This window comes from Pimephales promelas, chromosome 11 (assembly GCF_988280905.1).
Source record: "Pimephales promelas chromosome 11, fPimPro1.hap1.1, whole genome shotgun sequence".
Classification (NCBI taxonomy): domain Eukaryota; kingdom Metazoa; phylum Chordata; class Actinopteri; order Cypriniformes; family Leuciscidae; genus Pimephales; species Pimephales promelas.
The window spans coordinates 11649272-11664782 of NC_142779.1; the positions used below are offsets into that span (position 1 = coordinate 11649272).

General features: G+C 38.9%; 1 protein-coding gene across 1 annotated transcript; it reads left to right on the plus strand.

Annotated features, from left to right (window-relative positions):
- Window positions 1-1708: 1708 nt before the first annotated feature.
- On the plus strand, window positions 1709-14365 carry sh2d4ba (SH2 domain containing 4Ba). The gene is made up of 9 exons (XM_039672993.2): window positions 1709-1781; window positions 4106-4317; window positions 5111-5270; window positions 5435-5582; window positions 7740-7878; window positions 8411-8705; window positions 8862-8989; window positions 11955-12175; window positions 14173-14365. The coding sequence occupies exons 2-9, from the start codon at window positions 4149-4151 to the stop codon at window positions 14263-14265; spliced, it is 1353 nt and encodes a 450-aa protein (XP_039528927.2). The 5' UTR covers window positions 1709-1781; window positions 4106-4148; the 3' UTR covers window positions 14266-14365.
- Window positions 14366-15511: the final 1146 nt, after the last annotated feature.

A 15511-nucleotide genomic window follows, 5' to 3' on the forward strand; every position in this document is an offset into this window, starting at 1 on the left:
TGTTGTGCACAACAAAAAGCCTATTTGTGTTTCAGATCAGCCTGCAGAATAAAATCATCATTGCTGCGCTCTATAATGGACAATAGCATTTTTGATATTATATTACAAAATGTACAAACATATGATATGCTGACTTTGGCAAAACCACCCATCAATTCAGACAAGTTAATAATGGGAGTTTCATGAAACCTCTCAAAGAGAAACAAGAAGGCTTAGACATAAATCCCCGAGTCCAAGGGTTCTTACTTGTACTGAGAACTTCTGGTTCCAGTGGCCCACAAGTCCAATAGCACTTGATCGATTTTGTCCACTCACATCTAGAGATACACACACATACACAATTACACAGATGGTGCAACACATTTACCCACTCATTCAATTCTGCTAGTCCATATCTCATGTGTCATTATAGCTGAACAAGGAGGTAAAACAATCATTCTTAATGCCTGGGCTTACGCTTGCTGGGAGATAAATTGACTTTGTAAAAAGTACTGAAGTGGAAAGCAGTAGTGTGGTAATCCAAAAGAAATTCGTCAGCCAGAAAGTATTGGTATTGTTTTAAAGTTGTCTGTATTTATAACATCCATAAAGATGAAAAATGAAAAGCATGCAAGTAGAAATATACACATATGATTCAAAATGTCATGAAATATCTGCAAATATGTACACAAACTAATAATAATCAATTGTTTAAGAATGTTTAATGCGATAAATTTGATTATACGGTCAGTGTTAAACATTGCTTTACAGAAAAAAAAAACTTGAACGTAGACAGTCTGATTAAAAGAAAATTAAATTTAAATATTTTAGAAATATGTATATGTTAGGGGAGTTTCAAATGAGAAATACACTTATATTGTTATCTGAATATAAAACAAAATATACAATAAAAATAAAGACTATTATTTGAAAAAAATCAAAGCTAAATGCTACCATTTAACATTCACTGAGGCTGTACAAAAAAAAACCTCAAGGTTCTTTTGAAAAGGAATGATAACCTTGAGACAGAAAGATAAAGGACGGAGAGAGAAAGAAAATTATGCACCATGTGGTTGTTTGTGGTGCCCAGCTGAGAACATTAAAACACTAAGATAAAATTAAAATACACCATCACACATGCAGACAGATTTACAGATATTAGTTTAAATTCACAAGGATTTGCTTTGTTCACTCTGTGTTTAAGGGGATTAAATACAGAGAAAATATAAGGAAGGAACAACATAAAGAGACAAATTAATAATTTATACAAAACAATTCATCTCAGTGAAGTCGACAGCATTACATTTAATTAAATAGCTTAAAGAATCATTCAATTTTCTCTTACAAAAGCATTAGCATTGTACCACAGGAGGACCGGCTTAATGAAGAGAGCAATGGGCTCAGATGAACCCTAGATAGGACAACAGAGAGGTTTCTAATTACATTAGCAGTATCTCTCTCTCTCGCTCACTGGGTGTGTGTGTGTGTGTGTGTCTATTTGTGTACCTACCGAGGTGAGACCAAAAGAAAGCGAGCGAGGGAGGGAGATCTAGTTGCATTATAGGTTGACAACAGCCCTTGTCCATTCACCTGTGGGAAACTTCTGACCTTCGGAGCGCACATCATAACAGAGACCCATCACAACAGATGCAACCAAACAAACCCTCATCATGGATCTGATGGGGCACAATACTGCACCAGTGTATTCATCAGCGCTCATCTGGTTGTGCTCGACTCTTCAATGACACAGCGAGAAGCTACATGCTGGCAGGACACAGAGGGATCTGAAGGAGCCAGAGCAGGTCAGTAAAATGAATAATGTAGAAAAAGAGTGACCTAGGAACACAGACAGCAGATGAATGCAATAGCAATTGAATTTTCTGTTAAGAGTTTATAACATGAGACAAACTTGTATTCGCTTTTAGGGGTGCTTGTATTCTAATAGTGTGAGATACCTGTATTCTGATAAATTAAAATAATACAGTGGAATGAGCTCCTTAAAAATACACTACTGTTCAAAAGTTTCAACGCATTCTCACCCCAAGGCGTCACCTTTGACCATGCTTCAATATTTGACGTTTTAGGCACCCTTTAGCGTCACTTACATGACGCGATCCTACGGCGTCATCTAACTGACGCTAAAGGAAAGCGTCAGTTAGAGGACGCGGTTAGGTTTAGGTATGGGGTGGGGGTAGGGTACACGCGATCCCAGGGCGTCATCTAACTGACGAACCCGGTCTCACCCCAAGACGTCATATAACTGACGTTTTAGGACGTCTTTTGACCATACGTCAATATTCGCCTTTTTAGGGCCCCCTTAAACGTCGGTAGATGAGGTTCTGGGATCCTAACTCTACCCCATACCTAAACCTAACCCTAAACCTAACCCGTCACCTAACTGACGTTAAAGGTAAAGCGTCAGTTGTATGACGGCCCGGGATCGCCATCTACCGACGTTTAAGGGGGCCCTAAAAAGGCTGATATTGACGTATGGTCAAAATACGTCCCAAAACGTCAGTTATATGACTTTTTGGGATGAGACTGTGTTAAACTGACGCTAAAGGGCGCCTAAAGCGTCAGATATTGAAGCATGGTCAAATGCTTCCCAAAGCGTCAGTCAGGTGACGCCTTGGGGGTGATAATGGGCTGAAAGTTTGGAATCACTAAGACTTCAAATATATATTTGAAGGAAACTGGTACTGTATGTTATTTTTAATTAATCAAAATGTTCGAGGTCATGTTTCACAATTTTATTTACGTCAATATTACTTTTACAGCATTTATTACATGTGGAATTAATTTATATTGAATTCATTGAATGTTTAAAATACACATTATTTTTCATATATTTTAGATTGTTGCAGCACCTGTGTTTTTTCGCTGTATTTTTCAGCTGTGCAAGTACACTTGTATTTCTTACAAATCATGTCAAATTTAAAAATTGTACTCTATTCTTTTAAGAGAGGCAGGCTCTTAAATATACTATCATAAAAGACGAAAAGAAACTGGATCAAAGCGAAATAGAACAAGAAGAGAATGGCCCAGATGCACATCAACAAGAGGACAGGCACATCAGACTCTCTAATTTGAGAAAGAGACCCCTGACTGGAGCTCAGCTGCCAGCCTCATTGAACAGACCATCTTTATCCAAGACTCAGAGATATGGGCCTTTTAGAGAAAACAACATCTGACACTGACAAATAAAAATAAAAGGGTAGAATACGGGGAAGAACTGGATGGAAGTTTACAGCTTATGTCAACTTCTACAACCCCAAATCAGAAAAAGATGGGACATTTTGTAAAATGCAATAAAATCAAGAAATTGTGATTTGTTCATTCTATTTAACCCATTTTTTAGCTGACAAAAGTACAAAGAAACGTTTTCCAATGTTTTCACTGACCAAACAAATTTTGATTTTGATGGCTGCAACACACCTCAAAAAAGTTGGACAGGGACCAAATTTGCAGAACGATTAAGAGTAAAGAACAGTGCTGTGCCGTCTTAGAATTGTGCAACACATGGACTCTGGGTCGAACACGTAGGCCTATGGGCGAATCCGGTTGTCATTTTACAACATTGGACGTTTTCCCCCACGTACACCGACGGGTGAGTTAAACTCATTATAATATGCAAAACTGTTCTCCACTCGCAGCAGTGGGCGTTTACTTCCAAGTCTTCAGTACGACACGCCCATAAAAGACCGACCGTTTTTCAGCTAGGCTCACAACTTGGGTACAAAATAGCTTATTACTTATTCATTTTGATGTTTTTGAATGCAAAAACCAAGCGAACGTCATAAGTTGACCTCAGACAACAATATAATAAAATTTAAAAAGCCAGTTCATGACCCCTTTAAACAGTATTTTGTATTCTGTATACAACCTCCAAAATGTTTTGCCACAACTCACTAAGAAATTCTTCTAAAACCAACAGTGCCTAACACATAAAAGTCAATATAAATAAAGTGGGAACTGTGTAACTGTCTCAGGGCATTTGCTGTTGAAGAATCAGTTACGTTTTATAGGTGTAAAAAGTTGCAGGCTGTTCCAGGCAAGCATGCTGATGTGGTAGTTAACACTTCACCTTGTTTGACTCAAAGAATTCTGCTGCAAATATATCTGGCAGTTCTCCCAGCGTGTTCCTGGAGAGGAGACTCTGGCAGTTCAGAATGATGCAACAGATCTTGAGAGACATGTTTGTAGATCCAGAGCTTCTGGCTGAACTTAATGAGGAACAGAGGCAGATTCTTTTCTACAAAATACGTCAGGAGCAGGTGCGACGATGGACGGAGTGTGAGAGCAAAGAGGGAAGCTGGGACAGTCCCGAGAGGAGAGACGGTGGGTCCGGCAAGGAAATCTTTAACCCTATACATAATCAGATAAGTTAAGTTTGATGTTTCCGGGTCCAAACACTCTATCAGATCCCAAAAGCAAACAACAAACGGTGCTAATATACACTCAGGTTGTGCTGTAGTACTACTGAAAAATTGGTTTTAAAGCTTATCTTAAATGTGTGCTTTTCTCAATTGAAACGGAGAAGAGGTTTGGACCGAAAACAGTATTCACTACCTCACTTTGCTGGTGGATCAGCCCAGTCTCATGATCCCAAGGCATCATATAGGTGACGCTTTTGAAATCGCGTCCACATCCGAGGCAAATGGCACCCTTTTGCATCAATATGAGACACAGATACACATGGGCCAGAAGGCGCCCCCTATTGGTCTAACCCTAACACTACCCCAGACCTAAACATACTCATAACCGAAGCGTGTTATTGACTCTAAAGGGTGCCATGTGCATCAAATCTCCTTTATTAGTGTGTTGCTGCCTCTGTAAAGTGTTGTCACTTGTGAAGTTCTTTGAGTATTTGGATGGTCCCTTAGAAGTCAGCTAGCTCTGTAGGCCATAGGCAGCAAGGCAGCCAGTACAAAATTACTCTTTGGTTAAATGGTTATTTCACCCAATAATGAAAATGTTGTTTTGTAATCCAATACAATCCATATAAACAGATTTCATTAGGCTTTAATTTCGATATAACATTGATCAACAGCATTTTCATCTTTGGGTGAACTGTCTTTTGAAAGAGTTTATCAGAGCTGGTTTTCACATCTGCCTTTATCACTGTTTCCAGAAAACAGGAAAGGTGTTCAGTGGCTGCAAGGCAAAGATGGTGAGGTTTGGGTCTGGGTTATGGGGGACGCCCCTGGAGACAAACCATATGAGGTGATTGTCAAAGAGCTGATGGAAGAGAGAGCCAGGCGACAGGCTCAGCTAGAAGCCCAAGAGATGTGGTGAGGATTGTGAGCAATTGCATGATGTTTATCTGTATCTTTCGACCAGATTAGAAACTGATTTCCAAAGAAAACATAAAACAAAATCCTTCAAAATCATCCAGAAATGATTCTGAAAAAGATTTTGCACCTAATTTTTTTTTTTTTTTGTGGCTTTTTCCAAGGCGAAAAAAAGAAGAAGAAATAAAGCAAAAGTTCAGAGATGCCATTGCAAAGGAAAAAGCACGTTTAGTTGCAGGAAAGTGGAAGGAAGAAGCCGAGGACAGAAAGGCAGCCAAACAGGAAGAGGAAGTTATACGAGAAAAACTAAAGGTGATTGATCAACAAACCCCTCAAACTTCTAACTGTGCTGCACAATGATAATGCACTAATTGGCTTCAGCGAGACGAAAATGGTTGCCAGCGTTCCACAATGATCCAAACTAACTGCTAGAGAATAGAGATTCTGGGGACTAACTTAGCTGTGGGAGTCACAAAACAATCCAAGTGATCAATTACTTGTAGGAGATCTGCACTGATGTACACCTTTAGGGCCCAACATTTGTTTGGTGGATGTTGTTTTCCACCAATCTCTCTGTAAATGATTTAGGTAAGTGTGTGGAACGACTGCTCAGGTAGGCCCTCTGTACTTCTATTCTCTCTATCTCCCTTTGAAAGACAGAGAACAATGAGGAAACCAGCCAGGCAATCAATACTCAATCTGAAACCAACAGGAGGGCAACTTGCTGCATCAACGACAAAAACTAGGGCTGAGTGTTTTTCTAGTTCTCCAAAACAGTCCATGTATGTACTTTTGTTTGTCATGTTATAGTCTTAGTTGCTTCCCACTCTAAGGCTGAATGAAACAGAAAATGTATTACACAAAGCTGAGGCTGTTTTTGGTTGATGTTGTGAAAAGTAGAAGTCCCGTTAGTGTAAAAGGGCCAGTGAGAAATAGGAGGGCTCAAGAAAATGAAAATTTGTTTTTCTTACATTATAATTATCTTACATTTTACAGTAATTATCTAAAGATTTGTTTCCCACTTTAAAGAACCTTTTGTGCTTTGAAAAGATTCTGTGGTTGTTAATGGTTCTTCATTGTGTTAACATTGATGCCAATAAAGAACCTTTATTTTTATTTGTAATATATTTAAAGTAATATTTTTACAAATTATTATATTTGTTTACTTTATACAATTTTTTATGTACTTAAATGTTCAGAGCTCTTTTTGTTATAAGAAAAAAAAGATTAAATTTGTATTAGAATGACAACACCTTTTTTGCAACTACATCGTGATAGTTAGTACTTTATATTTTAAAAGGCGATGGCCATTGTTGTGATATGAAAATTTGATACAGTCACATGCCTGCCTATTGTATAAATGAATTTGCATTTAAGATGATGTCATTGACCCAAAATCTAGATGCTTGAAAATTCTACAAGCAAAAAAGCATATCAACTTAATAAGAACGAGAATTTGTTTGGCTGCAAGAAAGTGAGGGGAGAAGTCAATTAATTTTAAATAGATTACATCCTAAAGGCATCTTTCAACTGCAAGATTGGTTATACGGAAGTTGCACTGATTGCATTATCTTTTCAAAGAGGAAGAAAAAGAAAACGGCAGAACGTAGGAGGAGTCGGGGCAGACAAAGGTGGAGGCACGACCATTTTTCAAATTATTACGCTGCAGATTCCCAAAGAGGCCTTGATGGTTATCCTTGATTTGTGGCCTGGTAATGAGACCTTCTAAAGAAACTTGTCAAATATTAAAGAGCTCATTTATCATAGCCCACATATCATCCCTCTTACTGAAAATTGCTGAGTCATTAAACTTTGAAGTGTTTCTCTCACAATACTCCTTAAGACACTTTTAAAAGACTATCGAGACACAACAGAATAGTGGAGAAAAGTGAAAAGAATAGGGTAGCTGTCTAGCTTTTAGATGTGCTTTAGCTATATGAAAAGCACTTTAATATATATATATATATATATATATATATATATATATATATATACATATATATATATATATATATATATTAGATAAACATATTTATCTATAGAGTAAGTCAGCAAACTCAAAGAAAAAAACTCTGTACTAAACAGAATGTCAAGTCAAGTGCTTTTCACAATATAGATTGCAATATTAATGAATAAACAATATTAACTGCACTCAAGTTTTTGGACTCTAGTGGTCTTGTCAAGGGGTGTCTGTTTTCAGCTCCTCATTAGTAATTACCTTGTGTCAATAATTACACAGCTTAAGTATCTCAAACAACCATGCTGCTACATGTCATAATTTCCTCGAGGATTAATTATTAAACCAAATGATTTCCATTTCAACACAGCTAATGAGCCACTGGTGCTAATTCATTAGTGCTGCAAGACCCAACAACACATACTGAGACTAAGTGAGGACTGAGGTGCATATGATTTGACAACATGCTCTCTCTGTCACACAAAAAAAACCTTTCCATATTACTCACGCAGAAACAAGAGGAAGAGGAGAGGCAGAGGGAAGAGGAGGAAATACGACGTGCAGAGGAAAAAAGAGCGAAGGAGCTATATATGTCCCTTGAGCATGAACAAAAAAAAAATGAACAACGTGACAAAGAGTGGGAGGAACAATGTGAGTGAATATATTATTTCTTCACATGAATTTTCATCTGTCAAACCCTTTTTCTGTTTATTATTTATTTTTCTTCCATCTACAAAATTGGTATATGTTTACCTCTCTGAGCTTCATCCTGTTGTGTAAATCTGAAAAAGGAAAAAAGATTAGATAGATAGATGGATGGATGGATGGATGGATGGATGGATGGATGGATGGATGGATGGATGGATGGATGGATGGATGGATGGATGGATGGATGGATGGATGGATGGATGGATGGATGGATGGATGGATGGATGGATGGATGGATGGATGGATGGATGGATGGATGGATAGATAGATAGATAGATAGATAGATAGATAGATAGATAGATAGATAGATAGATAGATAGATAGATAGATAGATAGATAGATAGATAGATAGATAGATAGATAGATAGATAGATAGATAGATAGATATTGGATGGATGGATGAATGGATGGATGGATGGATAGATAGATATGTTTCTAAACTAAACATCTATTCTTTCTTCTTCATCCTCTTTAGTACGCCGCTCCAAAGCAGCTGATGAGGAGATGACAAGGAAGGCTCGCTGGGCAAGAGATGAGTATAAGCGTCAGTCACTACGGGCCATAGAGAAAGGTCACGTGGCTGGCCTGAGTGGGAACTTCCAGAAACAATCCCACCGGAGACACAGTACTTTCATTGAACCATCTGCTTGTCCTGTCTCAAGCAATGAAGTCAAACCAAGGCCCGGCATTCAACGTGCAGAACCTCCTTTGTACCGCCGTAGACAAAGCCGCAGGCATAGTACAACCACAACACAACCACTACTGGACAGGTAACCATTCTGTAGATGAATAAGTGACCTGGCCTTTTTAGGCAGGCTGGGAGACCAGCAAACCAACTTAGGCTGGATTGAGCTGTCTTTTCAAAGGTTTATGCACCATATCAAGAACTGTGTAGTTCTGTAATTAGAGCTCTCCTTTCCCATTAGCCCTGCATGGTTGCGGACACCACGTCCCAGCTCCAGGGAATTGGTTATTCTTTGGTTTACTGAAGAGCAGAAACCAAAACAGGCGGGACATGAAAGGAACGGCAATACTATCGCCCCATGGTTCCATGGTAAGGTTTCTTAATGACCTCTCTGGTGTCTCCGGTCATACGATACATTAAAATCCATTATCACCTGATAAACTGATAAACATAAACTCTATGGAACAAAAATAGCATTAATTGCAGAACTTGGCTGAAGATTACTGGGCTGTAAGCAAATGGGAATCATGGGTATAGCAACCCAGAAAGATTATATCACCACTCAAGCAGATAAAAGCGCTCTGCCCTTTTAGCCTCTTGTACACACTGTAACCCAGATCCACAAGGAGAGAGAAATGGAGTATGGAATATGCAGCCTTGTTTTGAAACCAGAAACTGGCCGACCAACAGATGGAGAGCAGTTGTGTTGTGTCTGCTTCTACTTGTACACGGACAGGCAGTAGAGAGAAAATGAGGGGAGTGCTCAATAATTCAAAGGTTTTGCTTGGCTAATTACTGGCGTTGTGAGTCCTGCAGCAGCTTTGTCATGTTTGATTGGGTTACAGTGTGTGACTCCTGGTTAAATGAGTGTCAGAAATTCCAACAGAATGTGGGCCATACATCAGACTGTGGGGCTGTTTACCAGTAGCATTTCATTGCAGTACGCAAGATCCAGGGGGTGGAGTCAGGCCTAGATCTGACGGGTGGAGTTAGGTAGGTTTAGGGGTGGGTTTAGGGATCAGGTGGAGGAGCTTTGCGGTTTAGGGGTGGGGTTAGGGATCAGGGGGTGGAGCTGTGCGGGTTTAGGGGTGGGTTTAGGGATCAGGGGGTGGAGCTGTGTGGGTTTAGGGGTGGGTTTAGGGATCAGGGGGTGGAGCTGTGTGGGTTTAGGGGTGGGTTTAGGGATCAGGGGGTGGAGCTGTGCGGGTTTAGGGGTGGGTTTAGGGATCAGGGGGTGGAGCTGTGTGGGTTTAGGGGTGGGTTTAGGGATCAGGGGGTGGAGTCGGGCCTAGATCCGAGGGGTGGAGTTGGGTAGGTTTAGGGGTGGGTTTAGGGATCAGGGGGTGGAGTTGGGTAGGTTTAGGGGTGGGTTTAGGGATCAGGGGGTGGAGCTGTGTAGGTTTAGGGGTGGGTTTAGGGATCAGGGAGTGGAGCTGTGTGGATTTAGGGGTGGGTTTAGGGATCAGGGGTGGAGTTGGGTAGGTTTAGGGGTGGGTTTAGGGATCAGGGGGTGGAGCTGTGTGGGTTTAGGGATCAGGGGGTGGAGCTGTGTAGGTTTAGGGGTGGGTTTAGGGATCAGGAGGTGGAGCTGGGTAGGTTTAGGTATATGTAAGGTGGGAGGAGTTGGATCTGGATCCGACTCTTCCTCGTGGATTTCATGTTATGTAGTGAGAACCATCTCCTATTTACACCTGGCCACTTTATGCGTTTTCTCAGATCGGATAGCTATCGGATTTATCGAAAGGATTCCATTCACACCTGGTCACATAATTGTGTTTTCGCAAAACGGATATAAATCCGATCTTCAACTACCACTGCAGATTTAATGGAATGCACGTCACCGAAAGCAGCAGATATTGCTGCATTTTATTGATCATCAGCTAATTTCAAAACCAAAGACAGGAATAAGAGAGAGTGTTAACAGAACTGGTAAGATCGTTTTGTTACTTTTAATGAAGATGATTGTGTGTTAAGCGTCTGTGGCATACTTTCACTTTGATTTTCGGCACGTTGGTCTGCTCATTTGAGGTGATGCGTGTCTCTAACGATAACATGACATATAGCCTATAACACGCTCTCACACGTTTATTTTTTTAGCATTTTTGGGAGGAGTAAAATTAACATATGTGGTTTCAACAACCAGATGCATTTACACTTGTCCAGTTTCGTCTGGAATGCGGCCTAGACCACCTCCTGAAGTGGTTTGGGCGAACGGAATCAAATCCGTCTCGAATGCGTTTCGGAGGGCATTTGCACCTGGCCTTTTCACGATCGTATAGCTATCCGATCACAGAAAACGCATGAAGTGGCCAGGTGTAAACAGCCCCTGTGTGATTCTGAATAGATGCATATCTAGACCCAATGCACACTCATTCATACTTACTGACACACATACACAAGCCATGGTGTTGATTTACACCAGCACTGCTGGTACAGATACATGGAAAAACAAACTATACCACTTTCCACCTGGCACCTGGTGACTCTATTACAGAGATAACAAGATTACAATGGAAACAGTGCACAAATACCTCCTTTTTAAAAGTCATTACCTTTGTGAAAAAGAGATGTGCTCATATTTGTAGTGCACACATGAAATAAAAGGTCACTTAAAAATAGCACACTTTCATGGCTGTTTCTTAACACACTTTTGAAAAGTGCAATTTGTATTAATGCCAAGTGAAAAGTTTTACTTTAACACATTTTGAATAATTGCTTTAATAATCTTTTATCATGCTTAACAAGTACACTTAATTTGATGTGTTGACTAACATTCTAAAGCACAAGTAATCTACTTGGTTATAGATTATATTTTAACTGTAGTGTGTAATTTAATGTTACATTTAACTTCATTAAAAATGTGTAATTACAAATAATAAAATGACTATGAATTTTAAATAGAAATTATATTAAATTTATTTTCCCATCAATGCTTTTCAGGACATTCGGCTGTCCACTTTAACCATATTTCAAATACAACGGAAGTAATGATGAAATTACATATAAAGATGTAACACGTGAGAATGTCAACAAAAAAAAATAACACTCTTAAGTTCAACTAGCATTCAATATAAATTATAATTAAAATTATAATACATTTCAATTAATTGCAAATAACATCTCATTAAAACTCAGTTATCAAGTAAATTATTTTAAAGTGTGTTCTTTCCAAAATAAGTACTCTTTTAAAAAGCATGCTAAAGTGTATTTCTTTTTCACAAGGGTAAATCTTTGAGGTGCTTCAGTTAACAAAAAACACTGTGAATGTTTTGGGGAGTTTTAATTAGTGTAATTAACTCTTCACTGACAGTTGACTGGAATGTTTATCCTGAAGGTATCATTTCTCGAGAGGACTCAGAAAGACTTCTTATGAATTCTGCTGAGGGATCTTTCTTGGTACGGGTCAGTGAAAGGATATGGGGCTACACACTGTCCTATCGCACAGCCAGCGGCTTCAAGCATTTCCTTATCGATGCTTCTGGGGACTATTACAGCTTTCTGGGTGTGGACCAAAACCGTCATGCCACCCTTGCTGACCTCATTGACTTCCACAAGGTAAGAGAGCAGAATAGCTACTTTAGAAAGCTATTCTGAGATATTAGTGTAAATGGAGTTTCACTTCAAGAATGTAAAAGATTAAAAAAAAATGTATCACCAATCAAAAGAATAGAAAAATAAAATAGAATATAGAAAAATCATTTTCTTATTATTTGATCAATCATTCACAATAAAGCCTAGCAAGAGTTTAGAAAATAGAGCCGGTGTCCCAATTCAGAGTTTACATCTTTTGAAGGCAGAATTCGAAGGCAGACTGAGTCACAGCGGCGTGACAAAGGCTGTTCCAATTAGAAGGATCCTTCAAATGCGGCCTCAAAATACATCCCTCGTTTGTAATGGATAGTACAACAGATGGATCCTTTGAGGCCTACACTTCCCCAGATTTCATTGTGTGTCTGTGACAACAGGATTTTTTGAGAGCAATTCTCAGATTACACTTTTAAATGTAAATTTTGGAATATGATTCAAATATAAAAAAATAAATAAAAAAAACTTTAAAGCAGTTCAAATGTTGACAAATCTTACTAAGATGCATTTTTACATATTATGAAATGGACCAATGTAAACTTTTATTGATAGGATGTGAACCCTGTTTTGTTTTCAGACAGATAAATATAACTTAAAAAAGTCCTTTACAAACCTTACTGCCCCCTCGTTAACGCCATCTGTTACAGTTGCTGCTATAGTGAACAATCCTCCATAGACTAGACCATTTTTGACAATACTTGGTTGGATGCAGCCTGTGAATAGAGAGGTGCAGGTATTGCGTTACTTTGTAGGCCAACCAGCAGTTAGTATTGCAAAGGCTTATGTGTGATACTTACACGATTTTTCCATCAAGATCATTTGAACAGATGAAACCTAAATGCAGCTGCCAGAACTGAAAAAACTTTGCCATTGTCAGTAATTTTGGCAGTCTATAGAACTCAAAAGGTATTTTCCGGATGCGACCGATTAGTATAGACCAAAACTCGACTATTTTTCAGCAGAAATAATCAGCCAAATTTGCAAGTCCGTTCAGTTCAATGGCATTGTTGTTCTGTGCCTCCAAAATGGCCGACTTCCGGATTGATGACACGTCGTGAAAACCCTCTATAGATAGTTTTTCTAAAAATCATGTAAGACAAGTAATATAGCCTACCTCTGGGGCAGCATGAGGGTGAGTAAATGATGGGAAAATGTTAATTTTTGCCTGCTGTAGCCTATCCGTCTGAATAACTTCACAATTCAGACTGAAACATTCAGAAAGGTCAATCATTTGCAAGTTTGTCCTTGAACACAGAAAACAAAAAGTTTTTGGATGAAATGACTATTTAATCAAAATGAAATAAACTTGCAAAACCATTATTCCCCAGAAGAATGTTTTCACTGTGAAGAAGCCCTGATGCCCAGATACACGAATATTTGAGAAATGGATTAGAAGTCAGAGCTAATTCTTTAGTTAAATGCTTTAATGTAACCTAATCTGCAATAAGGCAACTTTCAGTAACTAAGAGCTTACCTTCACACATCTCTTCAGCATACCCTATGTAACTAAGGATACAGATTTCACTGTCTGAAATGCTGTCAAAATTGGAGTCACAAGCTGTGAAATCTCTGACATTAGTAACATGCAAATGCAGGCGACATTGTACAACTGTCAAAAAGCGTTCCCATTTCACGCCTCTGCAATATGGTAAAAATAAATTTAAAAACGCTGTTGCAAACCTGTGAACATATATATATATATATATATGAGAATTACAACAGGTTTTGCTCAGCTAGAAAAACAAATAGAATTCAATAGCAATCACAGAATACAAAAGCAACTCAGATTTATCCTGAAACAAGCAGTGTTGGAAAGCAGTCTGCCCTCACTATTTTATGTAAAATAAATTGAATGACTGCATGCGATGATTTCAGCATGATGATTTCAGCCGTAAGAAATGTTGTTGCCTACTCTCGCTATAGAGTGCACAGCACTCTGGATAATGGCAACATCTGTCGATTCTCAGGAGGAAGTCATCACAACTACAGGGAAAGAGCTGCTGCTGGAGGCCTGCATGCGGACCGGGCCCTCTGCGGACTTCGGGGGGCTTTTCCCATGACTCCTCGCACGATAAAGACTTCAAAGACGAATCTCTGCAGGGCAGCTAATGTAGCAGGGTTTTCGTTGCATTTCAAAGAACATGGTCAAAAATAACATCATAGAACAAGACTTCTGGTCCTCATGTTCTGCCTCTGATTTACAGTGCCTTATGATCAGGCCCCAGACTTTTTCTTTGCATTTTCTGTGCTAATCTTTGAGGAAAAGATGTGGAATCCTTGTTTTAAACGTGGTAAAATATGTTACATAAAGCTGAGAGTACTACTCTTGTTGGTAGCTGACAACATTGTCGAATATTTCAGAGATTTACTATAAGTCTCCATATGATCCTGGCAGTTGAAACGTGACATGTTGTGTTTTACATGGATTAGTGGTCTTTGTGGTTGAAAAGCCATTAGTGTTCCATTTTTTTGTGTATTTTTAGTAGTTTTTAATGCATGTAAATCAATGCATTCCTGTAGTGCAACTGCAAGCATAAATATATATGAAACCGTTCCATTATTTTCTCTTCTTTGGGATAGGATGTGATGCAAATAGCAAAAACCATTGTGCGGACTGAAAGAGACAGAAATCAAAAGAAAAAAGTGTGACTGGGGAAGGTCTGATTTAAAAACAACAGGAAAAGACGGTTTCCTCTGTCCATCCTTTAGGCGTATTGTAGCTTTTTCCATGCGGGAGATAGTTGTTCTGTACCTTCCACAGTTAAAGAAAACAGGTCTTCTACACTTCCGACCCAGCAAAATATGTGCACATCACCTTACAGATGGCCTTTTTTATTTGTTTTAAGTATGATCCCATTCCATCTGCCCTGCCAGAAAGACTTTTTAATCAGGACTGATTGTCAGAGGTGTTCAATCTAATGTAGAAGTGACTGAAAAGGCAAAATTACAGATAACAGTCCTGCTTTATCACAAATTGAGCAAGAAAATCGTGTAATTATTGTGCTATAAGTCATTTTGAAAGGAAAAATGCCACTGCTACTATATAGAAAAGATGCTTTAGTAGTTGTATGGGCTGCATGAAAAAGTAACAAAAAAGTTCTAGCGTTGTGTCTAATGTACCGCACTACAGGCTTGCTCAACAAGTGAGCCTGTCTCACCTGACCGTCTTGAGCTCAGATGTCATGACAGACAGCAAAGTCTGAATTTTAAAGGCTCATTTTATGTTTACTGTTGTTGTTGTTGTTGATTTTTCCCTGTTCCCCTGGCAAAGTCAATCCAGGATTAAAGGCATAGGTGATTTTCTAT